General features: G+C 37.0%; 1 protein-coding gene across 14 annotated transcripts in view; it reads right to left on the minus strand.

Moving 5' to 3' along the window:
* CIT (citron rho-interacting serine/threonine kinase) overlaps positions 1-24623 on the minus strand; it is a 73066-nt gene extending 48443 nt beyond the window's left edge. For 12 of the 14 annotated variants that reach the window (XM_026859440.1, XM_026859439.1, XM_026859438.1 and 9 more), the window contains exons 1-11: positions 24503-24623; positions 23598-23739; positions 22145-22320; positions 20722-20823; positions 20376-20518; positions 19350-19443; positions 17828-18031; positions 16465-16618; positions 8959-9139; positions 1664-1769; positions 656-799 (exon numbers count right to left, since the gene is read on the minus strand). In XM_026859440.1, coding sequence (XP_026715241.1) covers positions 656-799; positions 1664-1769; positions 8959-9139; positions 16465-16618; positions 17828-18031; positions 19350-19443; positions 20376-20518; positions 20722-20823; positions 22145-22320; positions 23598-23739; positions 24503-24598 — 1542 coding nt within the window. In that variant the 5' untranslated portion in view covers positions 24599-24623. Of the gene's footprint in view, positions 1-655; positions 800-937; positions 1770-8958; positions 9288-16464; positions 16619-17827; positions 18032-19349; positions 19444-20375; positions 20519-20721; positions 20824-22144; positions 22321-23597; positions 23740-24502 lie in introns of those variants that run through there. The other 2 variants (XM_026859443.1, XM_026859441.1) reach the window with 2 other exon arrangements.
* Positions 24624-24845: the final 222 nt, after the last annotated feature.

A 24845-nucleotide genomic window follows, 5' to 3' on the forward strand; every position in this document is an offset into this window, starting at 1 on the left:
TTGGTACAAGAGAGGAAACAGAATATTATAACCAACTGAAAATACAGAGATTATTAGCTAGAATGAAAATATCCTCACTGGAACCTTGCCAAGACAACTGAGCAGACATTCCAGCTCCCACGAAAAATGCCAAATGATCTTTGAAGACATGGTTTTAAGGCCTCATTTTTGTATTCTACCTGAAAAATAGCACCTGTCCTAGCATCATCCCTAACATTACACTGGGGAACTGGATCAATCTGAACTCAGAATACCACAGATGAAGGCAACACCACTGTTTCTTAATGCTCTTATTTGTCCTTGGAGATGTCTGTCTAGGTACTGACTAGGCCCCATCTTCTTCTGGCTAAGAAACCTGCAAAAAGTCAAATCCAAGCATGTTCTAGCACAGCCAGCAAGACAAACATAAATAGTTTCAGCAAGACCAGGACAGTAGTTATTCTGTATGTTCTAAGCACATGACCACGACACAAAATTTGAATAAAACTGAGAAGCAAGCCTCTGCAAACAATCCAGGGCTCCATGTCGAACAGCTATCCTCTCACATACTATTTTCTCTCCATCAAGTACCCCACTGAAACCATGATGGAAGAGAAAGGCAAAGACCACCAGATTTCAGGCTTTCAGAGCTGAAAGGACTGGTGTAAGGGCTCACACTGCATTCTGTGATATAGGTGGCCAGGTCCTGCTCCAGGAGGGATCGCTGGGTCTCAGAGGCTTTCAGTTCCACCTCCTTTTGGCTAAGTACAGCCTCCACCTCTGACACTCTCCGGTGCAACCGCGTCATTTCCTGCTCCATCTGCAATAAATATCAAGAGGTTATAAAGGGGGCTTCAAAAGCTTTGTTAACTGCTACTTTCAGAGCTCTGTTTGCAAGGAATTTGTCTCCAAGAGACTTCTAGCTATATTTCTCCAAATGGTGTTTAAATTCCAATACCATTGTCTCTGCTCCAGGAATGCACAGTTCTTCTTAAGGACAAGTAGTAAGTCTAAGTCACCCCATTCATTCAAGCTGCTTGTTCATATTCAGTCATTCTTCGAACCCCAGTTAGCAAAGAAGACACAATCATTTTTCACCTGACTTGCAGAGATGGGTCACTTTAACCTTATCCCAAATCCATGCTGGACCAGGAGATGGTTTCCCCCCATCTCCTTGTAAGGAGCAAATGGTCAAATCCAGAACAGAGCAGGGAAAAAAGTAATCGAACTCTCATAAAAGTCTCAAACAAACAGTAAGTTTAAAAGACTCCACCGGGTTCCCTTTATTGGAGCACAACAACTGTTATAAGATGTTCACCATAACCAGTGACGACACAACAGTTACGTAAGTAGAAGCTGATGAGTTAGGAAGAGAACCTCAGAACAGTACTGCCGTAATTGTGCGTATGATGAAGAGGCTGCAGGAAGAAGCAGTCGTCTGTGTCACGCTGAGAAAAGGACTGTTTAAAATCCAGAGCCACTTCTTGTTAAGATAAAAGTATCTAGAGCAACAGCATGGCCTAAATTCATCTCCCTTTGTACTGAACGGGAAGCCACCTCACTGAAGGAAAAGCACTTTGCCCACCACGAGTCTGGATGATCAGCAGCATCTGACAGATCCCTGGGCATACAGTGGTTGCAGATTCTTGGAGCAATGGAGATGGCCAATCGCATAAATAAATACCTTGTGACACTTGTCCTGGGCGTCTTGGAGTTCTTTGCTCTTGAGAAGAAGTTTCTTTTCCATGGAGCTGACCTTGGCTGGAGAATCCACACTTGAAAAAATAGATCTAAAAGAGCAAAGCCAAACAGCACATGAATACAGGCAAAAGGTACAAACATCTGCATTTATGCAGCCTTGGTAAAGTCATTGGGTACTTACTTATACCAAGATAAAAGAAAGATGCAGCAATCACAGTCTAACAGCCATCATTTCAGATCAAGCATACCATAAAACCTGATGACAGTAGTTCATTATTAAATAATCCATGTGTACTTCTAGTTACAATATTAATATTTTCTATCAGTGACTTATGTCAGAGTGCAAAACAATAAATCACAGCAACATTTTTGCATAACTTGTACAAATTTATAAGTGTCACAAAAACAGAACATGAATTCAATGTAGCCATTTGGGAAGATAACAAATTTTCAGAATTGCTTTTCATTTTGCATTTTATTTTTAAACGGGTCTTTAAATTATCATCAAAGTACAAAAGCCCTAAAAACTTTAACATGTCATAGTGTGCACCACAGGAAGAAGAATTTAATATCCTTAGTTACCTTCTGTGAATCAAAATTGAACTGCAACTTTCTTAGCCCAACTCATATGATCCCTACAAACTCAATCAATATGATTAGTCACACTGCAGAACTTCAGAGTTCACTTATAAGTAATTTTTTTTGAGACACACAACTATGCTATTCAAAAAAATTTGACTCTGGAAACCTGAGGAAAATATTTATGTGTTCTTAAGCTTTCTGTCTAACTGGGAGTCAACGTTTAAGAAATTTACCATTTCTGTTAGTCTCAATTCTTTCTAGAAAAGGATAGAAAGCCATCAATGTTTTGGAGCATATTTTTAGTGCTTTGCAGTTTTAAATATGTAATTTGCAACCAAAAAATAAAGTACACACATCAAAACATAATTTTTTTTAAAAATCACATTCTCCCTCACATAAAATGATTCAAACTAGATATTTAAGCAGTTAATGATGAAACCAGTGTTAACTGATGGATGAAAATGCAGAAGTACAATGAAGGTGCTAATAAAAGATCATACAGTCTGCCCACACATTGCTTTCTGCTTCTCCTGGCCACAGTTTGGTATGCAGCCAGTTATCCCCATGGAGAGAAATGAGCTTTGAGCAGCTCTCTGCATATAGCCATACACCCACACACAGCAGCACAGTCTCTTAACACCAAGGAAAGTTTGATTCCATCACCACCATTTTCTGAGAAAAAATCTACTTCTTAATCCAAACAGATATGCCGGATAGTCACAAAAAGGACACACAGATTTTTATGAAAATGCTGCAACATATCTGTATCAAAACAGATCTTCAGTACCACCACCTTAAGCAGTCATTAGGAAACACTGCTTTGATATTAGCAAACAAACACAGCAAAATCCACCAATTCTGCCTTGAAAGGTCAAATATTAGTATCTCTACAGAAATTTGATAGGGAAAAAACTTAGAAGAAAGAATCCTGCATGTCAACAATACAGATATGATCAGGACTTAATAAAAAACAGCTGTTAGTAGTGAATGCTTTTGTAAAGCATTCCTTTAGTCCTGGACCAATCAATCCAATATCTATCAAGTTATCATACTTAAAAATCAATTTATAAAGCGTGTCTATACTCCTACAGAGAAAAAGCAACCATCTGAGAAAGATGCATATTAAATCCCATAACAGCTGGGTGTACAAACAAGGCTAAAAATGAATAGTTGAGAAAAGCAGTCTAAAAATACAAATTAAAGCTCACATTAACTAAAAAAGACACTAAGGAATCTGCTTTAAAATGTTAATCAAATATATGTAAATAGCTGCAAATGTATACTGAGACAAGTCTGAACATCTTTTTATCATAAAAATTCAGCTGTACTGGCTAAAGCAATTTTTTTTTTAAATTATAGTTTCAACATTAGCCATCACCTTTTTACTTTTATTCTTTTCAAATCTAACACATACCAAAGAAAACTCTAGCCAGTTCTCACAGACCTGGTTTTAACTGCTGCTTCTCTTTCACCTCCCTAAAGAAGCTAACATGTTATTTTTGTGTATTTTATTTGCTGTTAAAAGACTCAGAGCCTAATATTACAGGCACCATTTTGCATTTCAAAAATTTCTCCTAGCAAGCCAGCTTAAAGCATCCATATGCACTGCAACACAGGAAGTAACAGGACAGATTCAGGCAAAAAGATACAGAGCTCTGCAAAGACACGTTGTTCAGCCAGGAGTGATGAGATGGGACAGAGCACAGGAGACTCGCACCGACTGAAGTTTGAATTTCATTAAGTGACTGTAGAGGGAGCTGCTCCTCAGGGTTGGTGTCAGTTTTGTAAGGAAAAGAGAAGGCTACAAACTAGAACTACAATCTTTCTTCCTCATCCCTGTGCAAAGGAAGGAAGAAATTCCTTAAAAATAGATGTCCTGGTGACAAGACAATTTTCCTGCCATGGAAACAGTACATCTTATCCCCAAGTGACTGTGATTTCAGTTAGCACAGGAGACAGTTTTTAAGAGACATCCTTGCCCAGTAATTCTCTCCTGTGTACAAATTATATCAGAACAACTTCATGAACATCCATACAGCCTTCAAAGTATCAGAAAAGGAGCAGACAGAGGAAGTCAAGAGAAATGGGATACTGACTAATCTAATAAGCCTTGTCATGCTCTCAACACAGCATGACAAGGTGGAAAAATACCCATATTGCTGGGGCACTTATATTCTTCCTCAGTCAGCATCATCTCAGAAATTAAACACATACAAGCCAACATCAAAAGCTATGATGCAAAGCTATCATTCAAGTTGGTACCATCTCAGAATATTTCGTTTAATTAACTGCTACATGTGGATCAATTCTCTTAACACAACAGAGCAGTTTCTGCTGTTTCCTCTGAAGTGTGAAAAAAATATTAACAAAAGGTAACCAGCATACATCAACAAGAAAATTGCAATAAAAGATTAAAAACAAAGTCAAGTCTATAGTACCAAGTGCTGATAGCACTAGCTGTGCCAATTTACTTTCAAAAGAAGCACGCCTGCATGACTAAAAAACAAGTTAACTTACAGCTGACTATCTAGTGATTTCACAGCTAGATCAGCAACAGCCTCAACCAGCAGAACTATCAAAAATGGTGCTAGTTGTGAAAAGCTCCTCCAGTCTTAATGTGGCTGACATGAAGAAAAAAAAAGTATTAGTATAGGAAAAGCTATAAAATGGTTCTAGGGTATCAAACTCATATCTTCACCTCTTGTGCATCATACCTCATACCTTCCTTTGTCCTTTTATGCCACTCATAAACCCCCAACTCACCTGGTGCTTCTTCCTTCTCACAACGATTGACACCATCTGTCCTAATCCTGGCCCCCACACAACATGCCTATAATCTCATCCCCCGTCCCTCATGCTTTATTCTTTTTAGCATTATACTCATCTGTACCTTCCGCCCCCTCTTAAATGCTTGCTCAGGCCTAAAAAAAACCAACCAAAAACAAACAGTGATACCATCAATCTGTGAATAGAGCTAGCTGAAGCAAAGCATATTTTTGGTATGCTCATCCTGTGCTTCCTCTTTAGTCTATCTTTGGTGAAAGAGTTTACCAGAACCCAAGAAACTGTTAGAAGAAATCAGTATTCCTTCTTTTTAGAAAAATGGCCCATTTTAACTCTCAGTACTTTATAATGAATATCATGAATCCACATCCTTTTATGAAAAAAAAAAAAAAAAAAAAAATCTTGAAAAATACCACTACTTAGGAACTTACAGAAAAGATTTGGACCTACCACACCTTCACAGACTATAATTCATGAATTACTAGGATTACATTTATTATATTTTGATAGTTAAAAACTAGTCCCACTGTCAGCCTTGTCTGTGAATATATAGCTCTAGGTTTTGGTTTAGCAAGTATTTTGTATTAACCTGAGTTCTGTATCATATGTAGTCAAACCCCTTTAGCTTCTTACTCCAGTCTAAAAGAGGACAGAGGCATGCAAAAATGTAGATCATAAATAATTTTTTTTAATTAGGTATTTTTTCTTAGGTATTTTGGTATATTTTATTAGGTATTTATTTTTATTAGGTATTTAGGTATATTTGGTTAACCCTGGATTTTTTAAGATATTTATCTTATGCCTTAGGGCTTGTGCTAGTCACCTGCAAAGGACAAGAACAATTTTCTTTCATCGCTTGATGTGTATTTCTGGCATCTAAGGGTTTTTCTCACTTGTTCTAAGCACTGGAGACCAGCCACAGTTAGGGACAGGAGGTAAGGTGGGGCTGGCTTTTAATGGAATTAAACTCTCAGTTGCCTGTTATCTTGTCACAGTCACACGCTCACAGCCAAACCACCAGCCAGATTTGCAGCCAGCCAGACATTTCTCCCCCAAATCAAGAATTCAGAGTCCATGATGGGAGAAGGAGTTAGCTAGTCCTTCTCTGCAGCCTGATGCCAGCTCTGAGAATCATACAGGAGATTTAACAAACACTTTGCTAGTACAGGAATCTATGACATAAGCAATGCCCTTGATTTCTCCTGATTGTTTCTTATGACACATTACTGTCATGCCTTTTACTCTTGTTAAATCTTACGTGTGTTATAGGGTCACAAATTCTTCCCAAAACTCATGCTATGGGGCAACATGCAGAATGTTTTCATTCAGTGGACCCTTCTGAACTACACACTGACCACATAATTTCTGGCAACAGGTTTAAGTGACTTAGGTGAACCCTTCTAACCCTAAGTGGTTGGGAGAAAGGAGAATGGAAAACAGAATTCTTTTATCCTTCTGTCCAATTTTTTTTTTTTTAACTGCTCTTGCTCTGAAGTATTTAAAATTCCTAGCTCAGCTATGGCTGCTTACTATCCACTAAACAAGGGCAAGGGTATAACCCCAAACTTCATAGCTTGACAGCCCTCAAATTAAAAGCAATGAAAGTTTCAAGGACCTTGTTAATGGCACTCTGCAGTTTCCTGGCCTAACTGTGAGCAGCACTAGAGGCATTAGAGCTATCATGCTGCAGACACAGGAAAACAGATCTGCATCACTTAGCAACCAGAAGGGTTATACTTCAGGAGGAAAAATTCTAAGAAAAATTCTGGATTGATAAACTTGATGACTTAGGACCTTTCAGAGATGACATACCAAGATTCACAACAGATAAACCTACCCCCCATTTACTGGTCTCTTCCCCATCTAGAATTTGATATTCAAGCTAGCATGGACAGAAACATGACTTTATTTCCTCAAGTAAAACATACTTATAAAATATTGTGTGGTGTAAGAAGTTATCTTTATGACACGATGTTGCAGTGATATTGAGAATAAGCTAGTCACTGCATTATTTAAATACAGATATTTTAAAGTCTCCATACCCTCTTAGCCATATTTAAATCATCTTTTTAGAATAAAATGCAAGTATTTACTGCTGAAAATATTTAAGTGCCTTTATCAAGATCTCAAAAAAAGAATTAAAAAAAAGAAACCACTAAGACCTGCTTATATTAAAATTATTTGGGGGAAAATTGAAAACACGATGTGTTTTCAGGAAAAAAAGGCCACAAGCAGAAATTTTACTTGAGTCAAAATTTCTCCAGAGCACATTAATCTCTATATTCTTTTCCTGTGCCCCTTCTCATCTATCACCAAAATTCAAATATAAATCTTCAATACACATTTTTGGTACTGGCTCCACAAAGAAAACATATCAGTCAATCTGCTGTATCTATATTACTTCTCAGCCTTCAACCTCCAGCACAGTTACACCACTGTTACTGAGACTTTACCTCACAGTCCTCTTCAGTTCTAGTTCTGGACCCCTATTACATATACATTTTTACCATACATATGGTCACTGTTGAGCCTCTTCTGACTGTTACATGAATGATCATGTAGCCTTAATAGATAGATTGCAGTTCCCCAGGCAGAAAAAGATAACACCATAAGTTATTACACTTCTAAATCAAAACAGATTTTAACCCCAGGTATCTACAGATATAACATTCCATTTTTCTATTTCTGCTGACAATATTAGATCATTTCACCAAAATAATACTTTTTTGGTTGTTATGTCCTCTCCCTTCCTTCCATTTCTGTCATAAAAGCAACTCTGCTGAGGAGGAAAAGTCAAAGATTCCCTTTTTATTACTGGCATAACCATCACATAACCTTGATTCACGGTTTGGGCAAGATCAAAGATGTGAACAGTATAACCAGGTTTGGTTACACACTTACCGCAGAGCGACTATCACAACCAATATGACAAAAAAATGAAAACTTGATTAAGACAGATGGACAAGAAAGTCCCTTAAGCGAACTAACTAGCAGCAGTGAATGCTGCTTCACACAAAAACACAGTGCCCTAGTGCATTGAGCCACTAACCCAGCTAAAGCCATTGCAATCCTGAGGCCTCACGATACTGAGGTAAGGACTTCTCAACTTAAGGTACTGCACGAATACTTTCTCAATAGCTCTGTTATCAGAAACCAAGCACACACCACACCAAATGGTTTATACCATACTATTTATATTCTTCTTTTTCCTCGGACTCCATTCTCTCAGAAAGCATGTTTTCTTTCAATGGAAAACCATTTTTTCTAGATCTTTACCTTCCTCCACAAACAGATACCCTGCATACTTCATCTGAATCTCCAGTCTCTTAACACACAATACAGCAACGTCCAGTCCTTGTATTTAACTTGACCCAAGACCACACAGTTAGCTGCCATGAAGCTCCTCTTGTTCACTGACCCACCACTGCACATTCCCAGATTAGTGAAGCTCCATTTCTGTGGATCACTGATTCAGCCTTACACATTCCCCAGCACTTGGTGCCCACTCTCCAACCCAATAAAATAACACCACCACCACCCCCCGCCTTTCCCATCTCTGAACTCCTCAGTATTCTCCTTCTTTTAGGGATCTGCAATACCAGAAATGCAATCACCGACTCTCACTGGTTAACAGCAACAACTAATTCAAAGTATCTAACAACAATTTTAACAATAACTGGTTTAGAATCACTCTTTCCTTCCATTCTCTCCCCCTCGTCCCAGAAATAATCACAGAACAGTAGGACATGCACAAGCCACAGCAGCAACAGATAAAGCCAGAATCTGGCAGCTTCCCTAAAGCAGAGTACAGGCCAGTTAAAACAGCTTTTCCCCACACACACCATCCTCACTGTAACAAACCTTTGCATTTTTCCAGTGATCCTACCCACTTAAGCAATAATTCCTACTTACTCTGGTCTGAGGATCCCTAATGCCTTGATGAATGAAAACCCCACAAATGGCAAATCTTCACCAGAGAAGCCTGCTGGGTTCAGCTGGCGCGTAGAGGATAAAACCCGCGAATTCTTCTCTGGTTCATCAAAATTTGAGGTGTCATCATCAGACTTGAGAGTAGGAACGAAGGGGGGAGGAGCTGGTAGAAAAAGCAAGAAGAAAAGACAAAATTCAGCTACAGTTCACTCTGCAACAGTCCCACTCATTCAGTGCTTGCAATGGCACTGCAGCTCCTGCTTTTAATCTTGCTAACACAAGCAGACTGAGCTGCTGCTCTCAAATCGTATTACAGCAACAAGAGATTAACCCTTAAGCTACCAACATGGCTACCACTCTGCAGGCAGAATGTCTCCGACACAGATTAAACTGGGTTTTAGGTTGGGGATTTGAGATTGTTGGATTTGGGGTTTTGGGGTTTTGGTTTTTTTTCAGATTAGGGGTTTTTTTCAGACATATGCATTGAATCAAATCAAAGCACTAGGCTAAGAAAATCATTACTGTAATATAGCTAAAAGTAATTCAATTCTTATTCATCTAGAAAAATAAAATGTCTCCAACCTATCCAGTTAATGACTCTACATGAGAATGTAGCCTGATCCTTTGCTAGTGCGCTAAGGGACATATCTATCTACCCTTTAGTAGCACCAAGAATCTTCCCAGCATAGACTTCAACAGCAAACTGGTCTTTCTCTTGGAAGATTCTAATAAACTATAGCTACTAGGAGCTAATTGGCCATTAGGAAGGGAAGAAATATCAGTGAGACTTTCTGTAAAAGAGCTTGCTGAAGATCTGGAACTCTTGTCGGGACACCACTGCAGTCTGGCTCTGATACAATCAGTTCTGAAGAGAGGTATAAATAGCAGGAATTACAATGTATTTCTTACTAGAATTTCTAAATTGGTACTACTTAACTTGTTAAGCAGTTATTTAATTTCAGCTGATTTTCTCATGTTTGCTTCAGTTTAATTAACCAACTGAACAAAAGACTAAGTTCTTCTCAATGATGTGCAGCACCCGAGCTACCTGCTGGCTTGGCTACGTGTGAGGAGAACGAATGCAAAAGCCTGCTGTGCAATTCCTACCTCATTAAATCACGTTTTGTAAGGTTTTCTTTTTAAAATTTATTTCATCACTCAGGTCCTCACTCCCTGCACATCTACTAATCTCTTTTTTGCTCTATAAAGGAGACAGCTCTTCAGTCAGCAGCTAGAACACAGCCCATTGTCACAAGCTGATGGAAGTGTAGTGTGCTAAAACCGTTACCATGGATCCAGTATAGATCTCCTGTAGCTGAAGGGCTGATGAGAATTGAAGAACCAGGAACAAACATTACAACCCCTGCAGTGCAGGCTCCCTGCTCCTCACTCTCTGCATGCTCGGAGTTTAACCCTACCTACCTGCATTCGTGACAGATGCTGATGCTTATCTGACTGACACAGGCAGAATGAGTCACGGCTGGAGCTTGCTAGCTCCCTCTAGGTTGCCAAAGCCTTTCACAGCCTGCTTTTTAACTCTTCATTCTCTAGACAAATGTACACTTAAACTACCCACCAGACCATCATTAATAGCCAAAAAAAAAAAATCTGTCTGTATAAACTGCCAAATCACAACTACACATGCAGGCTTTGTTAGCAGCTCCCCAAGGGGCCATTCTGACACTGCTCCCAAGCAGGGAAGTGAGAAGAAATTCCACGAAGCAGATCGGATGCTGCTCACGTACATTAGTTCCAAGTACATTAGAATGAGATAAATGGGGAAAATATATAAATTAAATAGGTTCTACAGTAAGCAGTTTTACTTACTGGCTCCAGAACATTTAAATTTTCTGTCAATATAATAAATTTATTCATTTCTGCTATTTCATTGGTTATAATACAAATTTAGATCAAATATAATGCTGACATTTATGTACTGTAAACATAATTTTGGAACACGGATTTTTGATTAGGATCTGTATTTTTTTTAAATTCACTTAATGTCAGGATAATGTCCAGCTACTCTTTCATATGTTCTTAATGATTAAAAACAGAGAAGCAACAGAAACCAGTTTGTAAGTATATCATCTTTAATGCAAATAAATCCAAAGTTACATTTAATTCATAGCAGAGGAGGATAAGTTCAGGGATTAATATTTTTTAGTTTAGGACCTCTGCTGAAAGAACTTTGCATATCCTCTTACAGGAAGGGGTTGCTGTGGGGTTTTTAACATTGCCTTTGAGGTAAAGTAATAGAGAAAATAGCAAACTATTCACTTCGTCTGGGGAAGTCTAGAATCTTTCTTAAAGAGGCAGCAAAAAAACAACATAGCTGCCTTTTTATAATGGTGCAACAATCCTGTTATATACTCCTCAGTTTGACAGATAACTTCATCTTTGAAAGAGAGCTCTAGTGCCTGCCTTCTCACCAGAAATTAGCTAAGAAGATCTTAAGAGTCATCTCCAAGCCCTTGCAATTAAAAAGAAAGTCCTCTTATCAAAAATAAGAATTCCTAGTCAAACCACATGCATAAAAGAAAATATAATTTAAATATGTCTAAGGATCAGCATGCACCTAGAAAGATGAAAAGCACTCAATACAGGAACATTGGATCCAAAAAGATAAAACCAAACGCAAGACAGAGCAAACCTTTAGGGCTGGTGGGAAACTAGTTTAAAGAACACAGTGTTTTAGACTAGTTTCCTCTAATGTTTAATAAAAGATGTGAACAAAGAAGAGAAATTGTGAACACTAGATTAAAAAATAATGAAAAATTTGTCCTCTATTTTGCCTTTACTAAAAATCCCTGACTAACAGTCCAAAAGCTCTGCAACTGTGCAATATAACCTTATTACGATATTTGTATCAAGAAATAGTAGCAACTAAAAGGAAAATTTAGAAAGAGCAGTCATTCAACAAAAACACCTCGAGATGTTAAGTAGTTCTGAACTGTCAACAGTGACTGAAAATGAGAAGAACTTCTTCAGAAGTTTCAGGACACTGGAGGAAGACTCACTTAGGAGTAAGAGGAAATATGTTTAAGAAGAAAAAAGCTAGACCCACTCTGTCTGATTTTGTTAATTATTTGGTAACTTCTTCATCATCTTTTATTCCTAAAACTGAAGAGCCCTTTGTCTGATGTCCAAAATATTTACAGAATAAACAGTAGTCTTGTAAAAATAAGCTAAAACAGACAAGCAATTTTGTTCTCCAGTGTGGGTCACGTGGTGACAATCTCTAGTCAAATTATTTCTTGCCTAAAATAAGAACACTCTCACACAAATATAGTATTTTCCAAACAAGATGAAGACTGGTGAACGCAAATACATTGATGTGCTTATCAGTTGCTTCTTTAAAGAGAAGAATCCTTTAGTAGAGGTCAAGATAAGCCTCTGAGAACTAAATGTTAAAACCATGCCATTGCATCTGACAAGGTGAAAAATTTTCACTTTTTTCAGGCTCACCCAAAAGGGAGGCAAAACTATTATTCAAAACGACAGTAAACCTGACACTTCTACTCATACAAACTGGTTGGGTATAAAGACCTCTTTCTGCCTCCTGTATGTTACAAATGAACGTACATGTTGTTTACCATTTAAAGTATCTTGTAGAGAACTGCATGTTTTAAAAAAGCCAATTGCTTGCCTAGATACCTCCCCACTTGTGGAAGGATGTAACCCTCTTCCATCTGTTCCAAAGAATGACTTTCAGAGGAAAAGGGGGTGTTGTAAGTTGCTAAGTTTAAAAAAAAAAGAAAAAAATCAAAAATTAAAACCACCACACATACACTGCAGTACTTTAACCAGTTTATCATTAAGATTAGAGAAAATGTCTCTTATGGAGAGCAGTCAGGGGTTTTTTAACTCTGCATTAGTGTATGTATTTATGACTAGTTGAAGGAACATTGCCTTAATCGGGTCTTTCCATCCTTTCAAAATATTTCCATGCAAATTCAGAAGAGAGATACTGCATTTCCCCTGGGACAGTGAAAGACTTAGCTGAAATTGGAAATATAAAGGAAATACTGAACATTTCTTAAGAATAAAAATGCGTCTTTTCTTGATCTACAAGATGATCTATATATGCGTTCTGAGGAAAAGCATCTACAAAGCCTTTTTAAGTAGGTTAGGCATTACTCTTCCTAAGGCTTCAAGAGGCCTATTTGAGTAAAGTGTTATGGAAAAACGAAACAAAATAAAAAGTCCCAGTTATGTAATTTAAAGATGTTTTCTCTAAGACCACTTAACTTTAAAAAAGGCATTATACTAGTTCTAACCAATTGATACAATATCATCTTTACTGTTCTGTCAAGACAGTAATCCAACACATTTCTGTTAATAAAAGTGATCTTCAAGCTGACATGAAAGTGATCTCCACTTAGAGAAACAAAAGTAACACATTTTTCTGAAGGCAAGCATTTAAATGAAACACATTTAACTGTTAACATACTGAATGACAACTTTGGGTTCACAAGGATAAGGAAGTCTCAGACTTATAAACAATGAGATTTGGGTTCCTGCCCGTCTAACAGCAGAAGCCTAAAAATCAGTCTTCAACACTTTCTTGAGTTCTTCTGTTTGCACAAGACATTCTTTTCTTCTCAGTTTCCTCACGCAAATCCAAATATGCCATTCCATTTTCAAGACCTCCCTGGACTGTAGTTATAAAACAATTTTAAAAATAAAAGATTCCTTATGCTATACATATATATTGCCTAGATAACAGTGAGTCTTCTGATGTTCTCTCAGCTAGCCTTCAGCGGGCAAATTTTTTGTTCCAAATTAAGCAGCTGATGTAATTTATGGATTTCAAATAACCAAAGGTAATCAACAAAATACCCAAATTACAGAGAATGGAACTTTGTTGCCGATAAGTATATCATTCTCCCATTCTCTACCTCTGATTTTACATACATATCAAGCACTCAAGTAGTTCTGTTGTCAGCTTTCCACTTAAAATCCTGATCATTTAGCTGAAACACAGATATAAATATATTTATTCTAGGTAGACAAATTCCAAAATATTTTCAGAAAGTTCTATCAATTAAATTAACACAATCTTTTGAAAGTTTTGGTTTGTTTTGTTTGGGGGGGGAGGGGAGGATTAGAAGCTTCAGAAGTAATTCATTAGCAGAAATCAACAAATACACAAAGCAGAATCTCTAAATAGGTTTCAGTAAAATACTGCAAGGAAGGGGAAAATTACCTGTTGACACAGATTCATGTAAACCTGACCTTAGATGTAATGGTTGGATTCAGTTTCTGTAAGTGAAGAGCTGCTCTACAGATGCATGCTACTTGAACCCAAGGAAGTTGGGAGCTTTTTTAGAGGCAACTAAACACCTCTGGGAAGGGGTTTACTGAAAAGTCAAGTGTTTCATAAGTTACCATAACAACAAAATATAATACCAAAAAAACCCTTAAAGACACATTCTTAACCAAAACTGGTGCATTAAGAATGGTTATCCTGGAGTTCCCAGCATGATAATTTAAATACCTGCAAGGGAAGGGTACCCATTTTTTCCCTACCTTTCTCAGTCTGAAATAGAAATAACATCATTGCTTTTACAGACTAGAGGAAAGTCTGACTGTGCTAACACAGAATTTAACAATCATGGAATCATTTAGGTTGTTAAAGACCTTTAAGATCACCAAGTCCAGCATTCCATACCACCAAAATCTTTGACCAGATTGAGAGAGTGAGATTATTTTCATCTAAATCTAAATCCTGTGACATCTTCCAGCACTCACTTGTTTCCTAATTTTCTCAGGCTGCCATTGCTCCAGTTAAGACTCTACTATCAGCAAAGGTCAAGATAAGAAAGAAACCTTTAACTTTTAGATAGTCCAGGTCAAACCCAACAAGGGTTTTGAACAGAATGACAGTGACACTGCCCTGAATAAACCTGCAAATGGAGAACCACTGCAGAGAGCAAAGCAATAGGTGATACATTGAATCTGCTACTAAAAGCAAGAAGACTGCTGTGTTTTGTGCTAGTTACAGTGGGGTTTCATAAAGTATGAGACATAACAATGAAGTCAAAGGTCAAAACTGCATGAATCTTCACAGTAGGTAGGTCCGGATATTACAAAGAATGATGCAATCCACTGACCAGCTGCAGACATGGGATTTTTGAAATCCCAAATGATCATTTCAACATTGTAACAACATCACAGCTGCCTACTGGCTTGTCCAGCACTATCACTGCTGTCACATGAAATGGCAGAACACTCAATTAACTTGTGCACTTGTGTGAATACTGGACAGACAATTGCCAAGGAAACACCAGAACATATGTTCAAATGCCATTTTTTTCCAGATCTGAGATAATATGATACTAAACCCATACAAAAATTTCAGAAATGGAAACTAGTGGCTTAGGCTGGGCTCTGGGGAAAAAAGGCATAGTGAGCTGAAGTCTGGGAAATGGATGCTAAAATTATGAAAAAGACTCAAGGCTCAATGGCTCTCAAAGGGCAGAAAAAACAGAATTTAACACAACAGCAGCTCTACAAGTTCAAAATTAATGAATGAACAGAAAAGTGAGTAAACATGCTGTGGAGCTGACAGCTGAAGTGCTGAGATAGTCATCAAAAGTAGCAGCTCTGGCTTAGCAATTTATCATGGAAAATGGAGCACAATCATTGCTCTTACAGCATATTTGATAAAGAATATAAGGCAGACATGTTCCTTGCCCAGATAATCTTACAGTCAAAATAATTTAAAATACTATCCAGCACAAGTCAGGCTCTCATACATAGATCACTGGATGATCTGTGAAATATTTGCTTTTGCCCATGGAGCTGGTGCCTCAGTACTTCCAAATATTAAAATTCCATTGCTTCCACAGTATTATAAACAATTTTCTGCATAGAAAAGTATCTGCCTCACTGGTTTTATTCTATTCCAAGTGGAATTAACAAGTTTTTGACAAAAAAATTAGTCTATATTAGCCATGTTGACTTTGAGGAAAAACTCCAATGCCCTTAGGACCACAGACATTTAATCGCCTAAAGGAGCTAAAAAAAACCCTAAACAAAAAACAACACAACCTTAAGTTGGGTCACAAGTGGTGAAACACAGAAAGCTAAAGATACAACCAAAAATAATGAGATGAAACCAAAACTAAGCAAATTGAGTAAAAGGCCTGAAAGAATGATGCATTTTAATCTGAGGAAGGACATGGAAAGGACCATTTTGATTTTCCAGTCTAGTGCCTGCAGTAATATGACAATTGCAACAGAAATTCATATAGAATTGTATTAAATGTGACCTTATCTTACAATTTTCACCTGAGAGATGTTAACATATCCTATCCAAAAAACAAAATTAATTGTTTTGTTAAAAACACCTGCTCCAGAACACAGTCTTATTTCATTATGAATAATTATTCAGATCAAACACACTTAAATACTGACATTGTATGAATTTTCATGTTACCCAAAAAAAACAGGAACTGTTTATAAATACAGTATTATTCTACTTACAGTTACGGATATTATTCCAGTCAATTTTAGAAAAAAATGGATGGCAGCAGAGTCCCTCATAATCCAGCCTTTCCTTCTGCCCACAAAGCAGGCTCTGGATCAGGTCAAGAAATTCACTACTAACTTTCACATCCTCTGGGAACTTCAGAAATCTCTGCATTAGAAAGAAAGGGAGTTCTGTTCAGTCAGAAAACAGTCCCACAACAGTAAGATTAAGTTTCATTATTCTGAGATATGTCAGGCACAAAGGATAAATATTTATAGCATACAAATAAAAGCACTGTGCATTTTTTCCAGATAGGGTTTTATATGCATTTACTGCAGTAAAGAACACAAGAACAACCACTCCTGATCAGACAAGTGGTAGTCCCAGATCATCATCTTATGCTGAACAATGGCCAATGGCTTACACAAATGGAAGAGTAAAACAAGACACTTCCCCAGAAAATTCTCACAAAGTTCCAAGTATCTGTGGCTTAGGATTTTCTGAACCAGAATGATGTCTTTGTATTTGTCAGATCTCAATGGATTCTTCTATGAATTTTTCTAGTCACTCCTTGAACACATAATGTGTTCAAGTGTAGCTTGAGTGTAGCTGCAAACTTAGGGCAAAGAGCTCCCCAGCATGAAAACGTCCTATATGAAGTACCCTTTTTTGTTTGCAATGTAGTTACTACTGGCTACTTTCACTTGATTCCCATATTAGGCAAGATAATAAGCAACCATTCTCTGTTCACTTCCTCCCAGCTATGCATGATTTTTTTTATTTTTTTTTTTTTCTTTCCTACTAACTCCTACCATTCTATGTGCTGCTTTTTGGACTGTTACCAAGATCTAAACTAACATTTGCATAGATTATAACATCAAGATACTGTTCTTGAGCCCACCACTGGGTAAAGTTGGGATACTTTTCCCTTCATATGCATTGGTTTAAATTTATTTATACTAAATTTCATGTGATGTTTTTATCAAGCAGACACTCAGTATCCTCACGTCTTTCTGTAGCTCTTCATAGCTAGCCCTTACCTTTACTATCCAGAAACACTTAGTAAGACTCATACTTTATCAAGCCACAATTCACCCTTTTAATCTCTCTTCTAAATTATTTTTTAAATGCTGCAATTATAGTTGCCCAAGATGGACAGCTAATTTTTTAATTCAGACAGTTATTTTTAGACACCTGTTACAAAAAAAAATTATCTACAATACAGAGACATATAAATACAATATAAAGCATATATTCTAAATATTTTATGAACATGACAAAGTAAGAGACCTCCATAAGCTTCTTTTCACACTGTAAAAAACACAGAACTTTAGTTACAGCCTTTTTACTCAAGAACATGGAAGGAATTCTCTCTACCTGGAAGTTCATTATGTTATTGAAAGTTTTTGCTGAAGTCCCTTCAGTGAATGGAGATCTTCCATAAATCATTTCATACGCAATGACTCCTAGGGACCACCAGTCACATTCTGGACCATAAGAAGCTTTGCCATCCCCATTCAACCCTGTTAGCATTTCTGGTGCCATGTAGTCAGGTGTGCCAACAGGTAGCTTGGCATTGACCTAGAAGCATAGATACACCAAGTGAAATTATAGCACTTTCTGTTCTTTGTGATCTTGGTGATTTTTTTTAATTTTTTTTTTAAATGATATATAATTTTCAGCCCTCCGAGTGAATTTTAAGCAAGGCTGTTAAGCAAAAAAGTACAAGGTTACGGAAACTGCTGATAAACAAACAGAAAGCAAGCTAGTTGATATAAAATGAGTCAAATCATTGGAGCCAACTGTTACTAGAAAGTACAAACAGCTAAAGTAGAAAAGCAGTATTAACAGGCTACTAAACAGTGATGTTTTAAGCAGTATACATACTCTAGCACTACTGCTTCAACTAGTATTAATAGGGACATCATAGATGAAATTTCAAAAATAGTCAAATTTAGACATAAGTATTCCCTACCCTTATTGCATTCTGTGTCATTCCTACCTTTTTACCTCGTGTTCATGACCAGCTAAGTACTGGTATTTGAATTTCTGGAGTGCTTAAAAAGATAATTAGGAGCCAAAACTACAATAGTTTTTGCACTGAATGGCTTAAAGAATGAAACAAAACAACAGGCAACTAACAGAAAAACTTGAAAAGGACTGAAAACATAATGCAAAGAAAAAATTTAAAAGACAAATGCAATGCAGAGAAGCAGTGAAAAGGGAAGAACTGGGAAAAAAATTTTAAGAGTCACAATACTAAGAAAATGCAATAAAAAATAAAAATTGTAAAATAAGGCAGGAATCTGGTATAGAACTTCATATTCTCACTTAGATATATTTGAATTTCAAATTATCACTTGAAATTGTATGCAGTTACCTAAATTTACAAGCAACATAAAAAAACTCAACCAATTCACAGCTTTGAATATAGTGCTTTCTGGTGAGTAAAGCCCAGAACATTGGAATATGACTCATTTCAATCAAGAGCTCCCAGTCTTAAAAACTATGCCACCTTAGCTGCAACAAACACAATTTTCAGTCCAATTATAAACAATTATAAATCCATGTCCTTCTTTAACACAGCATTGAACAGTTGTAAGAATCCCTAGAAATATGATTTTGTTTTGCAGTGCAGCACCATGAGAAAGTAGACTTGCCTTTACCTTACTTGTGTATTAAAATTTTAATAAGCAAATACCTATCTTCTGAGAGCTGCAAAAGATACTTGAGCTCCTGTTTGAAAAGCCATTCATAAATGGAAACATATCATTGTGAATATGGGACAAGAAAGGCAGAATAACAAGCTGTAATCAAGGAACAGATAACAAGTAAGTTTTCCCTTTTTGACTGGACTATCCAAACAAGTCATAGACAACGCTTAAATCCACATTATTACCATTTTGTTTATTGTCATTCTGGCAGCTGAACCAAAGTCCACCAGTTTAATGTGTCCTGTTCGATCAATGAGAACATTCTCTGGTTTGATATCTCTGTAAGCAAGAAGAAAGCAATCAGTACCATTTCCACACCATTCCCCACTGTCACATCCAGAGAACAGATACCCCTACTCAGCGACGCTCAACCATGTGTTCAGTTGCATAAAACCTTAACAAGTGGGACTCTTATTTCCTACTGTCATTCTGTTTCCAATCAAAAATGAAAGTAAGAAAATTCTCCTTATTTCTTGGAAAGTTAATAATTATTGACAGATGATGGCAAGAAAGTGGTTTCGCACCTGGACTACATTGTAACTGAGTTACAGTGAAGTATTACGTAGCTTTCTTCCCAAATTTCATTACAACTTGTTCTGTACATCTTTTAAATCCAGGCAGCTAGCTTGTATTAGAAAGCCACAGCCTATGTGCTTAAGTGCAGGCACTATAGCTGCTTGGAACTTAAAATATTTCAGAGCATTTCCAAAGCCTCAGAACGGAATAAATTTATTAAACTCCAATATGATTTGAAAATGCTTATAGTAACAGCCTTCAAGCCTTGATATGATCTTTAGAAGACTCCTTTAACTACTCCAACATCCCGCCCTGTTCACCAATCAGCACACAACAAGTTTTAACAATTACACTAATTTCCCATACTACTTGGTGCCAAAAGCAACAATCTCTGGAAAAGATTTTCATTTTTTGTAGGGCAACATTAAGGCTTCTTGTTACTAAGCCTCCAGAAAATATATGTAACAATCCTTTCTTGATATTAGTTTAAACTTTACATCAAAGTTAATGCCTTCGGCTAAAATTCCAGTTTGAGTCTGATTAATTTTCTAATTTTCTTCTCTGATACAGCATGTGAAATACTGTCCTGAAAGAGGACTAAATATAAAAAAAACAAGAATGCGCCATTCCAGAACACTTTTACTGGAATGATACTGATCAAATATTATGTGCAATGTAAAGCAATCTCTACATACCGGTGTACATAACCCATCTGATGGACACTGTGAATGGCTAACACCAACTCTGCAAGGTAAAACTGCACCATACTCTCATCTAGCTGGTCCTCATATCGGTTTAGAAGTGACAGTAAGTCCCCTCCAGGCTGATACTCCATAACCTACATAAAATTTTAAAGGAAAACATATGGTTCGTACATACAAAAGATATTTGATTCAACTACTCCATATTACACTGGACACATATGGCATATAATGCAGGAAAATTTACAGATGAGCACATTTCAACCATCACACTGTTCTTCAACAGAACAATGGCAATAGTGTTCAATAGAGGAGAAAAGAAGCAAAGACCAGGCATTACCAAGTAGAGATTTTTCTTGTCTTGAAATGCATATTGTAACTGTGGAATCCACGGACTGCTGTTCTGAGATAATATACTGCGTTCTTCCTCAAAAAATGACACCTACAAAAAAAGGAAGTGTTCAGTTATATCATGATGCAAATGAGTTAGAATACATTAGAATCTCCTAGTTTCAGAAAGATTTGAGTCTATGCCAAAGGCACAAATCACAAAAAAAAAATTACACAGAAAATATTAAATGCTATTTCCTTGTGATGTCCACCTTTAAAAAAAGGAATTCTACTCCTTTGTTCCCCTCAATCATTCTGTGGTCTAGGCTGCTTTCAACTGAATAGTCCCTGCAGCAAAGGCCAGCTTCCCTTTCAAATTGGTGAAGCATCTACCAGTCTGGAGTGCAGTCTTGGTTGACTTCATTTGGACTGGCCCTAACAAAATAATACTAAAAAGATTCAGACAAACAGAAAAGAAACTAGAGCAATTACAGGGTAGTGTCTTACAGCTAATTCAGCAATAAATTCATTTTGAGGTATTAAAATACAAGGCTTGTTTGAAATCATCCTCTACCAACTATTTAACTGTTCAGATGTGCAGCCAGACAACAGGAATTAATAAAACAGATACTGCAAGTTCATTTAGATCAACATTCCCTACTTCCACTGACCCACACTCAAGAAGGCTGAACATACTGAAGGTAGTATCATACTTTGCTTTTTTGTCAACCTATGCCATAGCAAGGGTAATTTTAGTTTATGTTCATTTCTGATAGCCACAAACAACGCTAAGGGATCTCAGCAGCAATCTAACTGCACCATATACTGGGACCAAGTGATGCAGATATTGCTGTATAAATTCACGAGGTCTTTCATGGAGTATCTCTGTCCTACTTGTCATCTCATGTCAGTGAAATATTAACTTCTGTTTCTCACCAAACTATGATAACAACCTCCATTATCTCTTTTTTAAGTTTTCAAGTAACACATTTCTCAAGCTAGTGAGAGGCTCTCCATAAAAATCCAGTCACCACAGTTTGCCTTCACACCCACTCTTGACATTCTACGTCGCTCTTTAAAATAAAAAACTTAATGGAGTGCCTGAAAATTCAAGCTATCATCAAGCTGATCAATACTGATCCAGTATTTTCATCTGTTTTTTCTTGTCTTACAATTAGATGGCAAGCTCTTTAAGACAAGAGCCATCTTTTGTTTTGAATGGCACCTCACCCAATAGATTCATAGTCTATGACAATGGCTTTTAAACTCAGAAAAACTACAGACAAATACATTACATCACTTAAATGTAAGGTGATTAAGATGATCCTTCCCAAGATACACTTTAAACTTAATTCTAATAATAGTGACAAAAAGGAAATGTTCAACAAGTTGCAATTTATTGTTCTACTGTCATAACAGAAAAATATACATACGTGCTCCTGTGTCAACAAGGACTCCTTGCTCATCACCTTCATAGCATATACATCACCAGTAACTTTCTCTCTTACTACTTTTACATCTGCAAAGTGACCACAGCCAACCACACTCTTTACTTCAAAATCCTTCACACTGGGTTGCAGTTCCCTTAATTCAGCTATAGTCTCTGCATCTATAAAAATAAAATACTTATTTTTACATTAGCCAAGTAGCGTTTCATAATAAACACAAAAAAGGGAATAAAACACAAAAAAGCCATTTAGTTCCAGACTCAAGAAATGTTAAATCTTTCCAGAATATGCTTCTTAAAAAAAAACCAGTATGCCTAAGAACTAGAAAAAGACTGTATTAATGCATAGTTAAGACTGAAATATGGTACATACAAAAGAATCAGGAAATGCTAAGACAGTTCCCATAGCAACCATAACTCTGTCCCATTCATAACACCATAGGCTGATAGCCTCTTTTGTTTCTAATTTCTTTCCAACTCTCCTTTACCAACACAAAGGGTATTCTCTAAATTTGAGGGCTTCACCCGGCCAGTTCTACCGAGTCAAGTGGCAGGATTTTCTCCTCTGCCTGTGGGAGGCACTAGTCTATTGTTTAACAAATAACCATAGACATTTATTTCAGACATTCAGTTCAAGTTTTCCATTGACTAGTTTCAACCAGCATACACTGTGATAATCAACTGCTCACAGTAGATTGTTCTAAAAATTCTTCAGACTAGCAGAAAATTACTCTTCTCTAATAGTATCTAGAAACTGTTAGATGGAACTGTTATAAAGGGCATGATTAAGTTACTTTTAACCAAATGGCCTTCCAGTGTAACTTAATAGAAAAATTGATGAACCCTTTTTTTCTCTTTTATCCAAAAAGAATCTGAGCACATTATCAGTAAAACATTCACTCATCAGAAGTCATATTTCTGAAGCACAGAATTACTACTTATATTGTACACATGCAAAATTCAGATAACACATAGAATCCAAAAAGATTACTTCAAGCTGAAAGAGTCAAAGATTACCAAAATCCTTTTTTTTTCTTTTTCTCATACCTCTAGTCACTGTCCTGCTCTCAACTTCTGACATCCTTCTACTGTGCATACTTGGAGCTTTGCTGTAAGCTGTACTCGGAGACTTCTAAAGAAAGTGCCTCTTAAATATAGTACAGACTAAGTAGGATGCCCATTCAAGTCACAGCAATTCAAAAGCCACTTGCATTTGACCTTTTTGGACCTGAACAAAGCCCTACTGACTAAAACTGCCAAGATCACTTTTGCAATGTTGAGTCTGCCCACAAAAAGTCAGATGCTCAAAGTCCTGGGTTACAGTCATTAATGAATCAAAGCGACTAAAGCATTATTTAAGCATTCAGATTCTTAGAAATTTTCTTTTAAAATTATAACTGAAAACAAACAAACTAAAAAATTAAATCAAACAAACTTACATTTCTTGACAAAGTTCCCAACATGTTTAATTTTCATTAAAGCGGGGTTTCTGCATTCTTCAAAAAGAACGAATAAAGAATCAAGGATGCCTTCCCGGGAGAGAGGAGACATCTGCTGTTGAGTCACAAAGAGTGGCTTCCCCTGGAAAAAAAAAGAAGCAACAGCAGATGGAGTCTCAGACAACAATGAAAAACCTCAAATCAATAACATATGTATAGAGCAGATTATATATTATCCATTTTAAAATCACTACTTCAGAAATTAGACAAATGATACAGAAGTGTGAGGTAAATATATCAACTCACTGCATCTATCTGTAATAGCTGTGACAGGTATTTTACTTTTAGATAAAGCAATCCTTAAAAGATGGTTAAAGTTCAAAGCACAGCTTTCTTGAAACTGTCTACATCCTATTGATGATGCTGATCTGACTGGCTTTTTTCTTAACATTATACCATTTGGTTTTTTCATAGTACAAACGGTTTAAGCAGTCAGTATCAATATTAGCTCTAGAAGGAAAAGCTGCTGAACCTCAGATGATCAAACAGCAGCTGGTGAGGTAAACCTACTGCATGACAAACCCTCAGCTACACCAGCCATGAAAAAATTGCAGATTACAGGACAGAGTAATATTCCATCTTTACATGGGAAAATCTACTCAGGCTGCTAAAACATTAAGAGATGCACATAAACATAAGATCAGCTACTATCCACTGAACGTTGTGCAAACTAGACAACTTGCTGAAGTTCAAAGTGTGTATCTCCTTCTTTTACCCCTTTCTCCAAAGAACCCCACAGGCACACTTTGAGTGTCCACACAAACAAGCAAAGCTGTATTGTGATACGCTGGGTCTGGACACAGATGAAACCAAGAACTGCTAAACCCAGGACAGATGCTCTTTACCTGGAAGAGCAGATTTAGCCGAGAAATTCGGCTGGTGATGGGCTCCATCGGTCCTGCCTCTACCGGATTTCGGGCACCGCATTTAAACTTCAACATCTTTACAGATTATCTTGTATAAAAGATCACCTGAAAAAGAGAACAAGGACTTTCAAGCAGAGGCATTTAATTTTATATATAAGGAGGGATGGAGGAGTATAAGTTAAGCAAGATTTTTATTTCCTCGGAGACAAAATTTATTAAAACTAGCAATTTTAAGCGCATGCGGAGCGGCACAGCAACTAACATGATTTTAGGCAAGGCGGGGAGAGGGAAAGGCTGCAAAACGAAAACAACCCTGCGGGCG

This window comes from Athene cunicularia (genome assembly GCF_003259725.1).
Source record: "Athene cunicularia isolate RWA chromosome 15 unlocalized genomic scaffold, athCun1 chr15_part1, whole genome shotgun sequence".
Taxonomy (NCBI): Eukaryota; Metazoa; Chordata; class Aves; order Strigiformes; family Strigidae; genus Athene; species Athene cunicularia.